The sequence below is a fragment of the Rhinoraja longicauda genome, chromosome 8 (assembly GCF_053455715.1).
Source record: "Rhinoraja longicauda isolate Sanriku21f chromosome 8, sRhiLon1.1, whole genome shotgun sequence".
Classification (NCBI taxonomy): domain Eukaryota; kingdom Metazoa; phylum Chordata; class Chondrichthyes; order Rajiformes; family Arhynchobatidae; genus Rhinoraja; species Rhinoraja longicauda.
In genome coordinates, this window is record NC_135960.1 from 52982132 (window position 1) to 53001307 (window position 19176).

Here is a 19176-nt window from a genome sequence, read left to right on the forward strand (position 1 = left end):
TTTAAAACATTTCCCTTATTTAGTTTTATTCCTTGATCGTATTTTCTCTGTCTTGACTCAATTTTCAAAAATTAGCATGTTACCCTTACCTACCACACAATCTCTTTCTGATACTTTGCAACAGGCATTATTGATGAATGTTTTGTCCTTACTGTCAATGGCTAAACGGAATGCGAATAAAAGAGAAATAATAATGTAGCCATACATAAAGTGTTTCTTTTTTCACTTTTGACTTTGGGAATTTTGACTGACGTTTTCAAAAAAACTGAATGGACCAGAATGTTTCATGAGCAAAACATGTGAATGAAATTAGGATGGTCTGAAGCATGTGAGTGTAAATTACATAGGCAGGCTGCAAATGCTTATCATTGAATGAGTAAAATAAAATTCACTTCTAAGAAATCTCAGACTCTTGAGACCACATAATCTCCAGGATTTATTAAAACTTAAGCGAATATAGGCAAGAGGTTCAATTGCAAGTAGGTTTCATTGAGAAGTAAAATTATCACGAACACATGTCAGCTACACTGCATCTTACATTGATCCTAACACCTACTTCCAAATATGATGTAACTCTATGATATATTTTTGTCTGAATATTATTTATCTCACTTTAGTGACAAATAATCAAATGGGAGACTCTGTCCCTTAATTTCCTGTTACTATCTCCTGTTTATCTTAAGTCATTCTGCTTACAATTCTCCCAGTTCTGTACCTTCTCATCACAATTAGATTTGTTTGTTCCTTGGCTACCCCCTGACCATCTTAACATATAGAGCTTGAACTCTTGTGTTAGAAGTGAGGATGTTGTATGTTAGGATTACTTGTGTGGAGGCGGAGGAGATCCTTCGTGAACACTTTGAGAGTTCCTTCACAAAGGAGAGGAAACAATGCTAACATTATAGTCACAGAGGAAGACCTGAAATATGTCTTCAGGTCTATAAAATGAATGAGGAAGGGTTTCGTATCTTTGACAATAGGCATCCTTCCTGGGTAGAAGTGCTAGAGCATTGGACGATAGCTAGCATTATACAAACAGTAAAAATCAGCAGATGCTGGTTTACAAAAAAAACTCACAAAGTGTTGGAGTAACTCAATGGGTCAGGCAGCATTTCTGGAGAACATGGATAGGTGATATTTTAGGTTTGGACCCTTCTTCAGACTGATTTGGAGGAGGGAGGGGAGGGGAGAGTGGAAAAGAAAGAGAGGTGTCAGAGATAGTCCAAGTGAAGTCCAAGCTAGTGTCGTACCCTAAAATAGAGAGAGCATAAACAAAATAACTACAGGACAGTTAGTTTCACTTTGATGGCGAACAAATTATTGGAATAAATTCAGAGGGCTAGTATACATTTTAATTTAAAAAGCACAGATTATTCAAAAGTAGCATGGATTTTTATAGGAAGGTCATAACTGAGTAACGGTTGAATTTTTTGCAAAAGTAATAAGTAGACAACAATGGATTTGACATAATCTGGATTGTAGCAAGATTTTGGACAAAGTCCCACGTGGCAGGCTGGTCATAAAATTAAAATCCCAAAGGAGGGTGAGAAATTAATTCCAACATTGTCGCAGTGCCAGGAAGCAAAGGGGAAGAGTTGATGAATGTTTTTGAGACGGAAAGGGGAAGAATTGATGAATGTTTTTGAGACAGAAAGTGGAGTTTCACAATGCTGACTACTCACTCCCCTGCTTCTTGCAATCTAAACTAAATCATTTAAATTTATATGTAGGGACATTGTACAAAGATTGGCCCTGTGGCTGACAGTGAGAAAAAAAGCCTTAGACTGCACAGTGGTGCTGCAGTAGAGCTGCTGCCTTACAGTACCAGAGACCAGGGTTTGATCCTGATATAGATGCTGTCTGTATGGACTTTGTACATTCTCCCTGTGATCGTGTCGGATTTCTCCGGGTGCTCTGGTTGGAAAAACATTGCTGTAAGGAAAGATAAGATAAACTAGGATTGTTTTCTTTTGAATAGATGAGACTGAAGGGCGACTTAACTGGATTGTATATAATTTCGACAGGCCGAGATAGAATAATGAGGAAAGACATATTTCTCTTTAAAAAAATCAGAAATGAGGTGGCACAGATTTAAGGTAATTAATAGAAGAATTGTAGAGGAGATGAAGAGTTTATTTTAATCTGAAACTTGATGTCTGAAGGGGTAGGAGAGGTAGAAACTATGAGCATATTAAAAAAGTTCTTGGACTTGCATTTGAAAAGCCATAACTTCAGGGTACAGGCGAAGTTCTGGAAGATGGGATTAGGCTAGCGAGCTCTTTTTCAATTATCACAGAGATGATGGATTGAATAGCCTCCTGTGTTATTAATTCCAATGATTCTATGGAAAACTAATATTTACAACATCTCAAATAGATAAAAATCTGGTTATAAATTATATTTACATTCCTACTCAGAGTATTAGTCACTGCTTACTGAAAAGCCATGTGAAAGTCTCTCTGCACAAGTGCCGTCTTCTGTTGTAGCTGGGGTTTGGGATCCACTGTTAATTTCACATGGGATGGGGATCCTGATGATTTCCAGCTCCGACTGATAAATGTGTGTGTCTGAAACATTGTGGCAATACATTTTTGATTCTATCCCCGAGGAACAGCATGAGTGAAATGCACCACAGTAAACTGAGTCATATGGAAACCTGGCAGAACATATACAACTAACATTAAGATGGGAATCTAAAAGCAAGTTAAAACATTTACCCTTTAGACATTTTGTAGTCCTTAGCCATGTCAGTGCTTGAGAGTAGAGATCTTTTTGCTACCAAATGTTTTATATCATATCATATCATCATATATATACAGCCGGAAACAGGCCTTTTCGGCCCTCCAAGTCCGTGCCGCCCAGCGATCCCCGCACATTAACACTATCCTACACCCACTAGGGACAATTTTTACATTTACCCAGCCAATTAACCTACATACCTGTACGTCTTTGGAGTGTGGGAGGAAACCGAAGATCTCGGAGAAAACCCACGCAGGTCACGGGGAGAACGTACAAACTCCTTACAGTGCAGCACCCGTAGTCAGGATCGAACCTGAGTCGACGGCGCTGCATTCGCTGTAAAGCAGCAACTCTACCGCTGCGCTACCGTGCCGGTACTTTGATGCTAAAATCTGACAATATCTGGCTGTAGCCAGTCAGGCTTAGACTGGGATCTCCTGGTTGCCAACCATTTCCACTCCCTTCCCATTCCCATACTGACCTTTCTGTCCTGGACCTCCAGTATCTGTAGTTCCTTGTATCTACATTGATAACAAATATGCACATTCCCCTTTTTATTCCTTGACAATCCTTTGCCATTGTTCCTTTTATGTTTATTTTTATGTTGAGTTATACTGACCTCCTTAACCCACAGATACAATCCATCTGGACCCAGAGTCTTTTCAATGATTTACGAGAATCTTCTTTCTTTCTAACATGTGCTAATCTCCTGGCCACATTCTACTTTCATCATTTTCCCTTGCTTCTCTCCTTAGTGATAAAAGAAGCAAAATGTGTCATCATTATTTATTTCCTTTTATTACTTTTGTGACTGCAGAATATTATTTTCTTTGCTTCTTGTTATTTTAATATAGTTCCTATTTGTTGGATAAAAGTACCTCCATTTCATTTTGATTGTATTTTAACATGTGGTGGTAAGGCAATTTGCCAGCAATTGTTTACATGCCACTGAATTATAAAACACTAATTCAGTGATTGGAAACAGCCACTAGCTATCTTTCCAATTAATGTGAAGTACAAAGTCAATGGTGGTAAACAGCCAATGACAATTCATCTGCATTGAAAGTACTTCAACTATCCAAAGGATTAAATTCTTAATTACATGTCAAAATCTTGACTCATTTAGCCATGAGTTACAATAGAAGAAACCACAACATTTAGGGTTTACAGCTGAAGTAGCTCAGCATGATTCAAAATCAATAATATGGACTTTTTCATTGATAATGTATTGCAAAGGATGGTGCTTTGAGTGGTGACAGTTGTGTATTAAGCTGCAACAAGCCTGGGATGCCAGGTTGAGGAGATCTGAACATAAAACCATGTAAAAAAAGACATAAAGTGCTCGAGTAACTTAGTTGGTAAGGCATTTCTGGAGAACATGCAAAGGTGACGTTTGGGGTTGAGACCCTTCTGCAGACTATTGTTGTGGTGGTGGTGATGGGAGGGGAGAAAACTGAAAGAGAGGAGGGGCAGGCCAAAGCCTGGCAAGCGATAGGTGGATACAGCTGAAGGGGTGAGATAAGGATGGGAGAAGGATAGGGAGAGGGGGGATAATGGGTTTGAATCCAGGTGGGCACAGGGAAGGGTAGGATAAAAAAGGATTGTTTGTTGGTTAATTTACTAAAATTACAGAAATTAGAGAATTCAATGTAAAACCAGCATCAGCATTTCCTTGTATCTTCATAAAATCAGTGATGTTTATTCATCATATTTTAAATAAAGAGATGAACAAAACATTTAAAGGGATTATTGTTCACCTACACCTTCTCAATCTTAGTTTATTCCTCCCCTCCCCCCCTCCCCTCTTTTCGTCAAAATTATTTCTCAACCTTTCATCCTTTCTGTGTGATAGTTATTCTCGATTACTAAACAATTATCAGCAATGGCTTCTTAAAGCTTTTCATTGTTTTGGGCATTCTCACATCCAAGTAACCTAGTTTCACTCATGTCATGGGCATGTGGATATTAAGAAAACTATTTTCACAATTACCAAGTTCCAAAGATTTTAGAAGATTCATGATATGAAAAGAACTATCATGACTAAATCAAAAATTCCATGAGGGCAGAAACTGGCATCATGATTTTTTATGGATTTAAAATGAATTAGTTATTACAGACTCTGAAACATAATTGAAACTAAGGCCATCCAATGAGCCTGTCTCATTGAAAATGTAAATTACATATGGTTACAGCACTTTCCCTTGACATTCAATACTTTTGCTGAATTTATCACCATGAAAAACTGGGGCTTCAAATACTGCAGACTTAATTGGTCAGCCACATAAATGTCATAATGATTAGGATAAGTCAGGGACATAAGTATTCTTCAAGGAGTGACTTTGTTTCTGACCTGTCAAAACCTTTTTACCATCCACAAGGCACAAGTAAAGAATGTGATTAATGCTTGTCATTTACTTTGTGAGCTACAGCTTCTATAACAATGATATCAAGTGGACCTGTAGTGCTGAAGACTTTTGTTCCAGACTAGTATTACCTTGGTTAGATTGTTCTTTACACAAATTCAACAGATTTCTCCCCTAAGCTTTTCATCACCAGTTTTATTAAATCCTTATGAAATTTTGCGCCAATCTTTCTTAATAACATACTTGTGAAAGACTTTGGAAAAATTGGAAGAAACGTCACCCATTCCTTCTCTCCAGAGATGCTGCCTGTCCCACTGAGTTACTCCAGCATTTTGTGGCTATCTTGGAAAAGTATTGTTACAATCCGGGTACTACATAAATAGTTTGTTAATGATGGTAGCCAATTGAAACTCAAGCATGTTGATGGCGGGAGAGGGGGGGGGGGTTGATGCTTGAAATTGAAAATGCTTCATAGATTATACATTGTCGTTATTTGGTAGCAATATCTGTCAGTCCAAGCCTAAATGCTGGAGGCTGGTAGAGGCTGCTGAGTTATAATGGCAGACCGCACGGAAACTGACTCTTTGGCCCATCATGTCCATGCCAAGCATCAAGGACCCATCTATACTAATCCCATTACTTGAACCAAAGACTTCTATGTGTTGGTGATTCAAATGCTTGTCTAGTTACTTCTTAAATGTTGTGGAACTACCTGCCTTCACCACCTTCTCAGGCAGTGCAGTCAGGATTCCTAAGGTATAAGATTCCTCCTCATAGTCCCTCTATATTACATAGATACATCGACAATTGGTGCAGGAGTAGGCCATTTGGCCCTTCGAACCAACACCACCATTCAATGTGATCATGGCTGATCATCCACAATCAGCACCCCGTTCCTGCCTTCTCCCCATATCCCTTGATTCTGCTAGCCCTAAGAGCTCTATCTAACTCTCTTTTGAATGCATCCAGTGAATCAGCCTCCACTGCCTTCTGAGGCAGAGAATTCAACAAATTCACAACTCTCTAGGTGAAAAAGATTTTCCTCATCTCAGTTCTAAATGGCCTACCCCTTATTCTTAAACTGTGGCCCCTGGTTCTGGACTCCCAATATCGGGAACATGTTTCCTGAATCCAGCGTGTCCAATCCCTTAATAATTTTACATGTTTCTATAAGATCCCTTCTCATCCTTCTAAATTCCAGTGAATACAAACCCAGTCTTTCATCATATGACAGTCCCGCCATACCGGGAATTAACCTCATGAACCTATGCTGTACTCCCTTAATAGCAAGTTAATAGCACAGTTTAATGTCCTTCCTCAAATTAGGAGACACAGTGCTCCAGGTGTGGTCTCACCAGGGCCCTGTACATCGGCAGAAGGACCTTTTTGCTCCAATGCTCAACTCCTCTCCTTATGAAGGCCAACATGCCATTAGCTTTCCTCACTGCATGCTGTACCTGCATGCTTACTTTAAGTGACTGATGTACAAGGACACCCAGGTCTCGTTGCACTTCCCCTTTCCCTAACCTGACACCATTCAGATAATAATCTGCCTTCCTGTTCTTGCCACCAAAGTGGATAACCTCACATTTATCCACATTATAATGCTTCTGCCCACTCACCCAACCTGTCCAAGTCACCCTGCAACCTCATAGCATTCCCTTCACAGTTCACACTGCCACCCAGCTTTGTGTCATCTGCAAATCCTGTTAAAGGATCTGTGATTGGAGCTGTAAGCTTAAGAATCATCAGTTCATTGCCTTAGCCTTCAGCTTACCCAGAAGCAAAATATTTGATGAATCAGTCAGAGATGGTCAGGCTGATGTCAACCCTATATAAGGTGGAGACACAAGGAACTGCAGTTGCTTGAATCTTGAGCAAAACAATTGCTGGAGTAACCCAGCGGGTCAGGCAGCATCAGGAAGGGAATAGACTCCTTCCACCTATAACCCTCCCTTTGGCTTTACATTTGACTCCTCTTTTCTCCTTATCTGACACATTTTTGTCTCTTATTAATCACTAGCCTTTGTCTCATACTCCACCTGTCTGCCAATCAAACTCCTCTCATCTATCTCCACCAATAACTTGCCAAACCTTGTCCCATCAAACCTCTTTTTTCCAGCTTTACCCCACCACTCCTGCAGTGAATGAAATGTCACCTATCCATGTCTACCACAGATGCTGCCTGATCTGCTGAGCATCTCACTGAGCACTTTGTGTTTTGCTCAAATCTATGTAACTTTGGCAACAGTGCCCTGGGACAGCATCAACCCCTATGAAGATCACAACCATCTTTCTGTGCATCAGATTCAGCTGCTGGAATGTTTACGATTTATCCCCATTGATGTAAACTTGGTTTGTGCTTCTTGGGGATGATACTAGGCTGAACATTACTCTGGTGTTGAGTTTAGTTTCTCTCTTCTCTCTATTCTTTTTAAGTCCATCTGTCAACCAAGGCACGAACAAGATCAAGAGCAGGCTGTAACTGAACTTTGCTAAGCAAGTTATTGTTGAGTAATTTATCATTGATGGCATGTTCCATCTGAATCCTAATAAATTGGGCAATTTGGATAGAATTAAAGAAGGTAGATTAGTAATTGGAAAATTAGTGAGCAAAGCATCACCAGATGAAAATTAGTATGAATCGGTACTTCATAGGAAAAGAAAAATGGACCACATTTATAGTCATTGAATTGTGGTGAAACAGCTGAGGATTTACTTGAGAGTCAGAAAGTTTAGTGATGCTTAACATTTCCAACCAAGAGCAACCAATATATTTCAGAAAATGTTGGATCACCTTTTAAGAAAATAGAACACAAGTTTGAAGGAGATATAATTAAACTGTGAGATCTCTTCAAGTAGCTATCCATTTTGGGTCAATGGTACCCAAGTACATTAAATGGGTAAGGCAGCGAGCATGGGAAAATGCCACACAGTTTATGTCAGGCCTTCCAGCATGGAGACTAGGTTGTTGTTAATGTAGGACAAGGGGCCATATATTTAAACAAAAAATGTATAACTTACTTTCTCAAACAATGATTATTTGAATCCTGGAATAGACTGGAACAGAGAAATCAAATGCCCTGAAATGATTTAGGAAGCAGTGAAACCCGGTATGGGAGACTTTATAACCTTTCTGAAAGAAGAGAACTTTGAGAGAACATTATTATATATTTTACCATTCTTATTTCTCTTATAAATTAAGGTGAGAAATAGACAAGAGAGAAGAACTTAACTGTCTTACATTCAGCATGTTTTATGTTCCTCTGTTTACTGCGGGCATGAACTCAACTGCACCAATAATTTTACACTACAATGATTTGAAGATAACATCCTAACTAGTTTACAAGGGGATGGGAGCTGATGCTCAGTGAAAGAGACAAGAACATCTGTTCTCAGAGATTGTGGTATTTGGGGCATATAAATGACAGATGCACTTTATCATATAAGTTGCACAAAGAATGGGTTTTCTTTTCTGCTGGGAAGTTGACTATTTTTCTGCATGAAATAAAGGGTACAATTACATCATTTATTGCAAATGAGAATTTCAAGAAGTTGTCTAAGTAACAACAAACATTTATCCAAAAGAATAACATTTAAACTTGAATTTTATGTAGTGAGATTGGGAGATTTGCAGGTTTGAAGTCAGCGCTATAGGCCAGTGATAAAAAATCCTGATTTGTATTGGATTTTGTATGATTTCGATCATTATCAAAGCTCATCTCTGCATTTAAACCTGGTTGTGCAAACCTATTGCGGCTGTGTGGGAATCGATCAACTAGATGATCTGGATTCTGTAGCTGTCCTGGTCAATGAGCTAGTCCCCGGTCTTAGGCAGTGGTTCTTGAGACTCAAACTCCACTGTGGCTTGACTCTTAGTGACTATCTGTTAAGACCTGTTAGGTTTCCATTGTAGTGTGTCATGTTTGAGAATTTCTAGTAGTTTTATGAATCAGTAAAACAAATTAGTTTTGTGGAACCTGCACCTCCAGGCAACCTATTGCACCTCCATCTTTCTTAAATCATGAGTGAAAAGTTCTAAATACTGAAATATATTCAAGATGTTTAGAACCCTAAAGACGTGGGTTTACAGTAAGGCAGGCGTGGCAATCAAAGGTTAGAAATGTGATCCCAGTCTCTACCGAGTTAGCTGATCTCGATTTAAGAAGCTGGGGACATATAAATTAACCAGTCTTCCTGGATTAAAGGAAGAAAGTATCCCTACAAGGTTCAATAGCTCACTGATATTCAATGGCAAAGTGAATGCATGCTTGTGGAAGTAATTCAAGCCTCTTAATAAAGATGTAGAAAGAATTAGCATGGAAGTACAATAATATTACATAATTTCACTATCATCACACTTGTTAGCTTTCTGCAAGTCAAATAATTTCTTGACAGATTTTTGATGCATTAACTTTTTATTCTCAGTTCTTGGTCTTTGTAATCATTTCACTGCAGCACATATTAATATTATTGTCAGTTTTGTGTCATTTTTTGATGAACAGCAAGGCAAGCCACATAAAAAGATGCCAGAAAAGGTATTTTACAAACCATTAATTTTGGTAATTATTTGGGAATTATGTTGTTATTTTGGATCTACTAAGCTATGAAGAAACTATATTTTGAAGAGAGTAATACTAAGATATCTTGGCTGGGAAACTGTTGCTGTATTCAATTATTTTTGTAGGAGTGTAATGCACCAAATTAAATTCAGAAATGATTTAGAGTAAATGAAAATCCCGTATTCTCTGTAACAGGGTTGTGTAAGTGAAATCCTAAATGTTGTTCATCTCTAGATTAGAAGCTATTTGATTTAATTGGCAGATGATCATAACCATTAAGGAAATAGGTTTATACTTATAGGGAAGCCTTAAACTATAGACATTACTTTAGGAGTAACTGCATTGCAGTTACGGTGCGAAATGACATGTTCTGCATTACACCTCAAACCTACACCTGCTGAAATCTCTCTTTTTCTCTGCTGGAGGACGGATTTGCTAAACTTGTCAAAATAGAGAATTTGCACCAAGTAAATTGAAAAGGCTAGTCCTGAAATTCTTAATCATTGTTGCTGCAAACAATCCCTATTTGCAGTGGTGTCCCATCAATAGTTTTGTGCACTCACAAATTCCATTATGTGTGGGCCCATTTGCACTCTCCCTCTCCCTGTATCCCATATACAGACAGATAACAGAAATGCTGTAAGAAGGAACTACAGATGTTGGTTTAAACCGAAGATAGACACAAAAAGCTGGAGTAACTCAGCAGGACAGGCAGCAACTCTGCAGAGAAGGAATGGGTGATGTTTTGGGTCGAGACCCTTCTTCAGGACTGCTGAAGTGCTGTAACAGCATGCATGTCTGTTAGTGAAGAAGGCATCCCCCATTTGTATTTGTGTGTAATGCAGCCGAGATATTAACTTCTTTTGCATTTACTGAATTTGACTTAAAATGGTTCTTGATGAGTACTCTATTTTCACAATAGAAGGACCTTTATAGAATGAAAATAATAAAACGAATAAGAAATATTGGATGAACTATGCACAAGGGGTTCATGTTCTTTGAAGTTAGATGAATTGCCAGGTCTGCGAGCAGAGAGAAAATAGAACAGGCTCTGAATCTTATCAGAGTGATTAATGAGTCAGATGCATGGACTTAAGGCATATAAGCAGCATTGATGTACGTTACTCTCCCTTTGGGGGACTTCAATATTTGGAAAATATATTTATATATATATTTAGCTTTTCCATTTAAGGATAATGAAAAAAAAATCAATTCAGATTTTGAAGCCCTATTTATTCCAGAGGTCTTGTTCTATGTTTTTACAACTTGTTTCAAGAAAGGCTGAGCAAAATATGAACATGTGGAATTCTCACTTTATTAGGCAAATCCCATCCTCATTATTTAGTCTCTTCCATTAATATCCAGAGAGGGGACCTTTATACTAGTTTTGTGTTAGGAGGATTAACGGAGGCTTGTGGAAATTTGTTTTCTTTATGCAAAGAGGGGAGTCAATGTCTCATTACCTTAAGCAGTGTTTCAGTTAAAAATCTTTAATGTATTTTATGGAGTGATTGGATGAGCACCTAATATGCCTTAACCTCCAGTGCTATGTACGCAAGAGTTGAAAGGTAGGATTTGGCTGGAGAGCACTTTTATACCATAATGAAGATCCATATCTCTTCCTGTGCTGTAAATCTCTCGTTAGTTTTGTAGCTATTTCTCCTGGCACAGCCAACCCCTTTATTAACGAGGCAAGGTTCTGACCCAGTACTTATATTATTTCTTCTCCCTTCTTACCTCTGTACCTGAGATGGGCACAGCTGTGGCATCATAAGTAATTCAGCTTTCAGGCCCAATAGCCAAAGTCGCTGATATGAGATTCAAGACGGGCTAAGTGAGGGTCTTGGATGTTAGCTTAAGTCTGCTATTGAGGAAGATCAGACAATGCCCCAAGGCACATAATTTCAATGTATTGGCATCACAAATGCAGCTGGCAAACTGTTGTTGTCAGAATAGTCCATCTTGCTAACATGAGTGAACAGATATTATGAGGCTGGTGGGCTGGATGGATACAAGCCCAGAGGGACATTAATGCACCGGATGCCTCAGGGGAATGTGTCTAAATTCACGGTAACCTACCTAATGTAGTTTTATGGCTGCTGTACTACTTCTGAACTGGTGGGAGACACTTACTTGGCTTACAGGAGTGCATTACAGCGATTGTGGAGAATGTTAGCTTCAGAGCCACTCAGAAGTCACCGTCTTCCACTAGGAGAGGCAAAGACACTTAAGGATTGACGTAATTCTAAATGACAAGAGTGAAAATGGAACTTATCTCTCTTGCACCTTTGCTCTTATGCAAACAGTAAGCTGACCCATGTGACAGTGAACTACTGATGACTTACCAAAGGAAAATGGTGAACTGGACTTGGATTGATTCTTCCCATTTAATAAAACAGTTCATAGATGGACAGTAATTTGCACTTGAGAACAGGGGTAAAGTAATATGTTTGACCATTTCTTTTTTTGATGAAATTATAGTGTGCATAAAGGAATTGCTGTGAGTTTTCAGAGAACATTTCACAAGAATACATTACCATATTCATGATACATTACCAAAATTAATAAAAGTTATATTAAACATGAATCAACACTGATATATTAGTCGGTGGAAATAAAAAGCAGAGTTTGGGGTAAAAGGATGATTTTTAAATTGATGGAATGTACAAAAAGTTGTAATCCTTAGACCTGTAATGGATCTTCCATTTGCACCTGTTGATTTCAATATGGCATGAATGTAATGGAGACATAAGGAACTTTAGATGTTGACTTACAAAAAAAGACACAAAGTGCTGGAATAACTCAGCAGGTTAGGTAGCATCTCTGGAGAATATGGATAGACAACGTTCTGGGTTGGGACTCTTCATACTGATTGGAGTGGGGAGGGAGGAAGCTGGAAGAGATGCAGGGGCATGACAAAGTTTGGTAAGTGATAGGTGGATACAAGTGAGGGGGGATTGATTGGCAGTTGGTTGGTAAAAGGTCAGAGATGAAAGGATAAAAAGTGTGAGATAACGATTGAAGATGCGTGAAATGTGAAGCCACGGGAAGGAATATAAGTGGAAGAGGATGAAAGGGAAGGAGAAAAGAAGAAAGGGGTAATGTAATGGTGCCGACAATCGGTGATTATAAAAAAATAATGAAGGACACGTTGTGAGAAGATTGGTCGGCAACGTGGGTAGATGGTTGGCAGATGTAATCAAATGCATTGAAAATGCAAGTAATTTGAAGAGCTCCCAATCTATCTCATTGTGGGCCTTGGACTATATTTTTGTCTTCACTTTCCACCTGTATCGCTGTAACACAACATTCTGCATTCTGTTACTTTTCTCTTTGCACTACCTATTGTATTTGTGCATGGCTTGATTGTATGCAAATGGATAGCATGCAAAGTTTTTCACTGTATGTCAGCACACGCGACAATAATAATAATAAACCAAACAAGATTGAAGTACAGATTCAGCTACAGACTTCAGCACTGATATAGATAAGATGGACTGGATGATCATGCAGATATAATTTCTATTACCTGTAAACCAACTGTACAGGGTTGGAAAATTTGCAATATTCTTACCCTTGGTTTACGTTGATAAGATCTCTAAAGAAAATCCACCAGGGCTTTGATGGTTCTTTCCTGAGAAATGTTTGAGTAATCTGACTTCCATCTCATTCCATTGGCTGCTGTTCCAAGTTTGTATCTATCTTGCCCTTTTAAAAGAAAATGTCTTGATCTCAACTACTTTCAACATTTTATGCTAAAGAACTCTCCGTGTATGAAAAAATCTATCACCATATTCTCTCAGTGACTTTTTTTAATTGATAGTTCTATATCGTTGATTCAGCAAAGTAAATATCTGTGCTGCTTGGGTTGCTGAGTTCCTTCAGCACTTTGTTTTACGCTTTAAAATATTTTACCAAGTCCTCTTTTAGCCTTCTTGTCCTTGGTGAAAACGTCCCAGCTTTTTACATCTCAAACTATTTAAGACTAAAGATAGGTTAATTCCAGCCATCCAGGTGAATCTGTGGTATGTGCTTTTTACAGCTGTAATTAACCACCTTGTATGGGTCTCTCAAAAGTAACATACAATACTTCAACAGTGACTATTTTGAAATAAATTACTATTACTTTTTTCATACCTGTTATACTCTGTAATACTGAGAATAATAATTTCCTAGGGATGAAACCTTTAGGGAATCGGATGCCTTTGCTCCTGTACTCATGTCAGCATCTTCTCACTGAGTCGATACCCAGCTCAAAGTTGCTCAAGTCAAATCATTTGTTTCTAATACGAGCAAATTTGCATGGAACGATGACCCAGCATACATCATTTCCTACATTTCTCTGATATTACTAACACCCATTTACTGATGTTTACATTTTATCAATTAGGCAATTAAAAAAAATCCGTTTCTCTATTTACTGTGGCATTATGCACCTTAACTTTTTCCATTTAGGGTATGGCATTGTATCGATAAACTTTGAATTCGTTGGATTAGCTTGATTTATCCAAAACCAAACATGATTACTGTCTATTAGATCTGTACAGAATGTTGTTGGCTAAGCAATTCTCAATGCTTAATTGTCAAATTAGGAACTATGACAATAATTTTGTTGCCTCACTACCATGATTTTGATGGGTGTTTGGCACGAGAAAATCTTCAGTCCCAGTGGTGGTGGAAAATTCAGAGGGAATTATTAGCATGTGGGCTCACCCACAAGTAACTGATTTATTCACAAAATGCTGGAGTAACTCAGCAGGTTAGGCAGCATCTCAGGAGAGAAGGAATGGGTGACTGAAGAAGGGTCTCGACCCGAAACGTCACCCATTCCTTCTCTCCTGAGATGCTGCCTGACCTGCTGAATTACTCCAGCATTTTGTGAATAAATACCTTCGATTTGTACCAGCATCTGCAGTTATTGTCTTATAGTAACTGATTTATAGTCAGTTAATATATTTTGCTCTCCTTTGTTATATTGTTATATTTAGCAGTGTGAAGAAAAATATGCATGAAGTACTGAAAAATTGTGGTCGGAATTCTGTAAACCAACTTTCCTTCTGTACATACTGCTTGAATTTCTTCCATATGAAACACATCTGCTCTGGTGTTTGCTTCTTTTTGGCATAAAACAGGTCCCGCGGAGAACAATTTATTATTTCCTCTCTAGCGACCCCTCCTATTCCTCAATGTTTTTGAGGGCTCTTTATGGTGCAGCAAGTATTGAGATAGATGCTGTCTACAGAAGAAGGACGTACTTTAAGGCAAAATTTAAAGAGATGATCGATGAATGAGAGTCTTATTTCTTATAATATTGACAGCAAAGCTTTGGAAGAAGTTATCAAAATTTTGGTGCCAACAGTAAACCAAAAAACATTAGAATGATCGAGAATTGAGGTAGCCAAAGCATTTATATAGGTTTTGACATTGAAAACTTTCCAAAGAATATTACAATAGTGTATTCAAACAAAATGCACTTCTGATCCAAAAGAGATTAACAAAGGCTTGAATCACATATATGAGTTACATATGCTGATATTGGTGCTTTGATGCCAGATAGAGAGGGGTGGTGATGTTCAGGGATCAGAAGTAGCTAGTCTCCCAATTTAGTCCTTGAATTATCTTTAAATAGGATGCTTAGATTCTGAGCATCCAATGTAGACTAAACTCCTTAACAAGGCTAGATGACATGGTTATGTTTGAAAACAGTGTCTTCCATTTTGATCGTTGTTAGCTGCCTTGACAATTCATCTCGTTACGGACAGTGAAGGATTGAGGGAGAGAGAAGAGAAGAGTTGGACATTATTAGCAAAGTGGAAGATGTGTGTGTGATGACTAAGAGGAGAGAGTAAGACCAGATCCACGGGGATAACCAGGGAGAACAGTGAAAAATGGGAATCAAAGCAATTACTTATGATACTCTGCCATAATTTATATAAGATATGAACAAGCTAGGAGACATGGTGGAGAAAAATGTGGTTGACTAAAGAGATTTATGTTAAACAGAGCATGAATATAGTTTCAGAATAGACCTGCATTTTAAAGAACTTTAATAAATTTGTTTTACATAGTTCTGTTCTTGGTACTGGAATGGCATTTGAGCAAAGTAATCTGCAATCAACAGTTAAAGCAACTAGTCTGCATTGATTTTGGATTCAAAATATTTATATCTTGAGGCGACACGGTGGCGCAGCGGTAGAGTGGCTGCCTTACAGCGCCGGAGACCAGGGTTCGATCCCAACTACGGGTGCTGTCTGTACAGAGTTTTTACGTTCGCCCCTTGACCACGTGGATTTTCTCCGAGATCTGGGTGTCCTTGTACATCAGTCACTGAAAGTAAGCATGCAGGTACATACAGCAGGCATGTGGAAAGCTATGGCATGCTGGCCTTCATTGCGAGAGGATTTGAGTTTTGGAGCAAGGAGCCTGCAGTTGTATAGGGCCCTGGTGAGACCACACCTGGACTATTGTGTGCAGTTTTGGTCTCCTGATTTGCGGAAGGGCATTCTTGCTAATGAGGGAGTGCAGCATAGGTTCACCAGGTTAATTCTGGGGATGGCAGGACTGACATATGATGAAAGAATGGGACAGGGCTTGTATTCACTAGAATTTAGGAGGAGAGGGACCTTATAGAAACATATAAAATTCTTAAGGGATTGGACAGGCTAGATGCAGGAAAAATGTTCCTGATGTTGGGGGAGTCCAGAACCAGGGGTCACAGTTTAAGAATAAGGGGTAGACCATTTAGGACTGAGATGAGGAAAACCTTTTTCACCCAGAGAGTTGTGAATCTGTGGAATTTTCTGCCGCAGAAGGCAGTGGAGGCCAATTCACTGGATGTTTTCAAGAGAAAGTTAGATTTAGCTCTTAGGGTTAGCGGAATCAAGGGGTATGGGGAACAAGCAGGAACATGGTACTGATTTTGGATGATCAGCCACGATCATATTGAATGGCGGTGCTGGCTCGAAGGCCGAATGGCCTACTCCTGCACCTATTTTCTATTAACATTTTTTTTTAAATTTGAAAATCAAATTGAATATACAGTATAACACTTAAAATTCATGTAAAGGATCCATGTAGTTTCAAATACTGAAATATTTTCCAGCATTAATTTATAATAATGTGATCAAGTTTAAATTACAAAGGATGGAAGGTTATATTATGTTCTAGAAATATTTTTTGATAGATGGCAGCACAAAATGACATATTCCCAATATATTCAACAATCACTTAAAAATATAAATGGCATTTTGAAATAAAAATGTTATTCTTGTTATGCACTTAAAAAGTTTATTGACATGTTCTTTGTAGATAAATTATTTATTCTCTCAGAGAACTTACTCATGCAAATTGCACAAAGAGGAAGAGTACACCTCAAGCTACCTATGTAGAAATGGAAGCTTGTAACCAGGAAGATAAAGACACAAGTTCTGTCTACAGTTACATTCTGTAAAACAAGTAGGTTTATGACATGGATTCTGTAGAATAGTGTAACTGTAATCCATCACACAGTATTAATCTATCACAAAATGTTGAGAAATTTTCCTTTAAGGTCCCAAGCAATTCTAACAACCTGCCTCAGGTCCTACTTTCTAAACTGGAAAAGTACACAATTATAAACTAGAAGAATAAGGATGCACTGGAGGAGTTACATTCCAGATCCTGTTCATTTTGCCACCCATGACTCCTTGTCGCACCATAATTCATATAGATGGAGACACCATTGAACTCGTAATGTTCCTATGTCTGAATACATTATTTTATCACCTTTTAATTCCTTTATATCTGTGTTGTCAATGTCATAGTATCAGATTCTCGTCATTTCTTTGTTTGCTTCTCCTGTTTCAAACTATTTCTCCAAGTATGACCAAGAAGTCACTCCAGTATTCATGGCACATTTAAAATCAACTATTTCACAGAAGTTTTGGAGAAGAAAGGTAATATACAATCAGTCTCATCAGTAACAATCAAATTGCACAAGGAATGTTAATCATCAATATTCATTATTTTGTATACACAACCATTTTAAATAGAATTCCACCAAAAGTCATTATGACATTTAAAGGCAACATTCACAGAACTATTGGTCTAAATTATAGGCCACTGATATCTGCATCATCGTCATTAACATGATACCCAACACAGTTGTTGAGCTTTCAGGCAAAAGGTTAAAATAAAATTTACTAAAAGCACTGGCTACAACTTTTTCAGAGTGACATAAAACAAAATTACCAACATCATTCCCTCACAATGTGCAAATTAGAAAAAGGCAGAGAATAAATTTGCTATTAGTTCTGCAAACAAAATCTCTGTAAGGACTTGCTCAGGTATAAGAATTATTCATTTATATGGTAATAAGCTTTGTCAGACTAAGTGAGAATTTTATGGTAAAAACATCTGTTTGCAAAGATATACTGGAAATTTAACTTGTTCCAATGTTAAGTCTACCTAAACCAGTTTGGAGGCAGTTTCTGGACTTATGAAAGCAGTAGTACAGAACAAATGAGGTTACATGGTGGTAGATTATGAATAAAAATTTACAGTTCTTTCACAGCCTCAGGATAATGACCGTTTAAAGTCATTTTACTGCTCACCAATTCTTTCACTGCCTATTCCACAGCCATGAAGTCAGAAATAAAAAGACTTGATCTTTTAGTTGTAGAAAACAAAAGTATCAAATGCATTTGTAGACCAGAGAATAATGTCTGTATGTTTGTTTTCAAGGTTGAAGTTAAGTGTTTGTTTATACTGCTGTAGCCGCTTCCAAAATACAACTAATAAAATCAAGTAAACTTGAAGTATAGGTTTTGTTTTTGAAGATTTGGTCCTCCCAGTTCTCAAATTCTAATTTTACAGCCACTGTTGAGACAATATCCGTGGACGTCTGTAGTGCATCTATTATCCAATCAACTTCCTGAAGGCTGAGACTGAGATGAAGGAGCAATTGCAACATGGGACTGGACGGGTAGGTTCATCTCCGAACTCTGGTCAGCCATCTGGGTAAGGACCGAAGTAGCAACGGCCTCTGCCATTGCTGTTGCACTGATGCCATTTGAAGTGCTGATGGAACTATGCTGGATGACTTGTGTTTGGGGGCTGCTGGGTAGTGGGCTGTCTATAGAACTCTCATCCTTTCCTGCATCTGATAAAAAACATATCAAAGACTTGGTTAGATATAAATGTGATTAGCTGCTAGCAAAACATTTACATTATGTTCTCTGCAAAACTAATTTGATTTGGCAATTTAACTACAAATGTATAAATTTGCAATTTTAACATTGTGGCAGTAATTGCTAAGTACGGACAAATGTATTGCGTTAAAATAACTTTCGACCCCAACACCTGTCTTATTTGTACCATAGTAACAAAGGTCAATCTGCACTTCATTCCATTTATCATTATACTTGAATATAGAATGAAATGTTAAAATAGGCAAATTGAATGAAGTTATCATCTAACACTTTAATCCATTCATGGTACGTGGGCATCATTGGCAAGGCCAGCATTCATTGCCC

At 38.1% G+C, this 19176-nt stretch overlaps 1 protein-coding gene across 6 annotated transcripts in view; it reads right to left on the reverse strand.

The window, feature by feature from the left end:
- Window positions 1-15111: 15111 nt before the first annotated feature.
- The window catches only part of atf2 (activating transcription factor 2), a 106568-nt gene continuing 102503 nt past the window's right edge, over window positions 15112-19176 (reverse strand). For 5 of the 6 annotated variants that reach the window (XM_078403986.1, XM_078403980.1, XM_078403983.1 and 2 more), the window contains one exon: window positions 15112-18803. In XM_078403986.1, the coding sequence (XP_078260112.1) occupies window positions 18568-18803 (236 nt within the window). In that variant the 3' untranslated portion in view covers window positions 15112-18567. The remainder of the gene's footprint in view (window positions 18804-19176) is intronic. The other variant, XR_013547556.1, reaches the window with a different exon arrangement.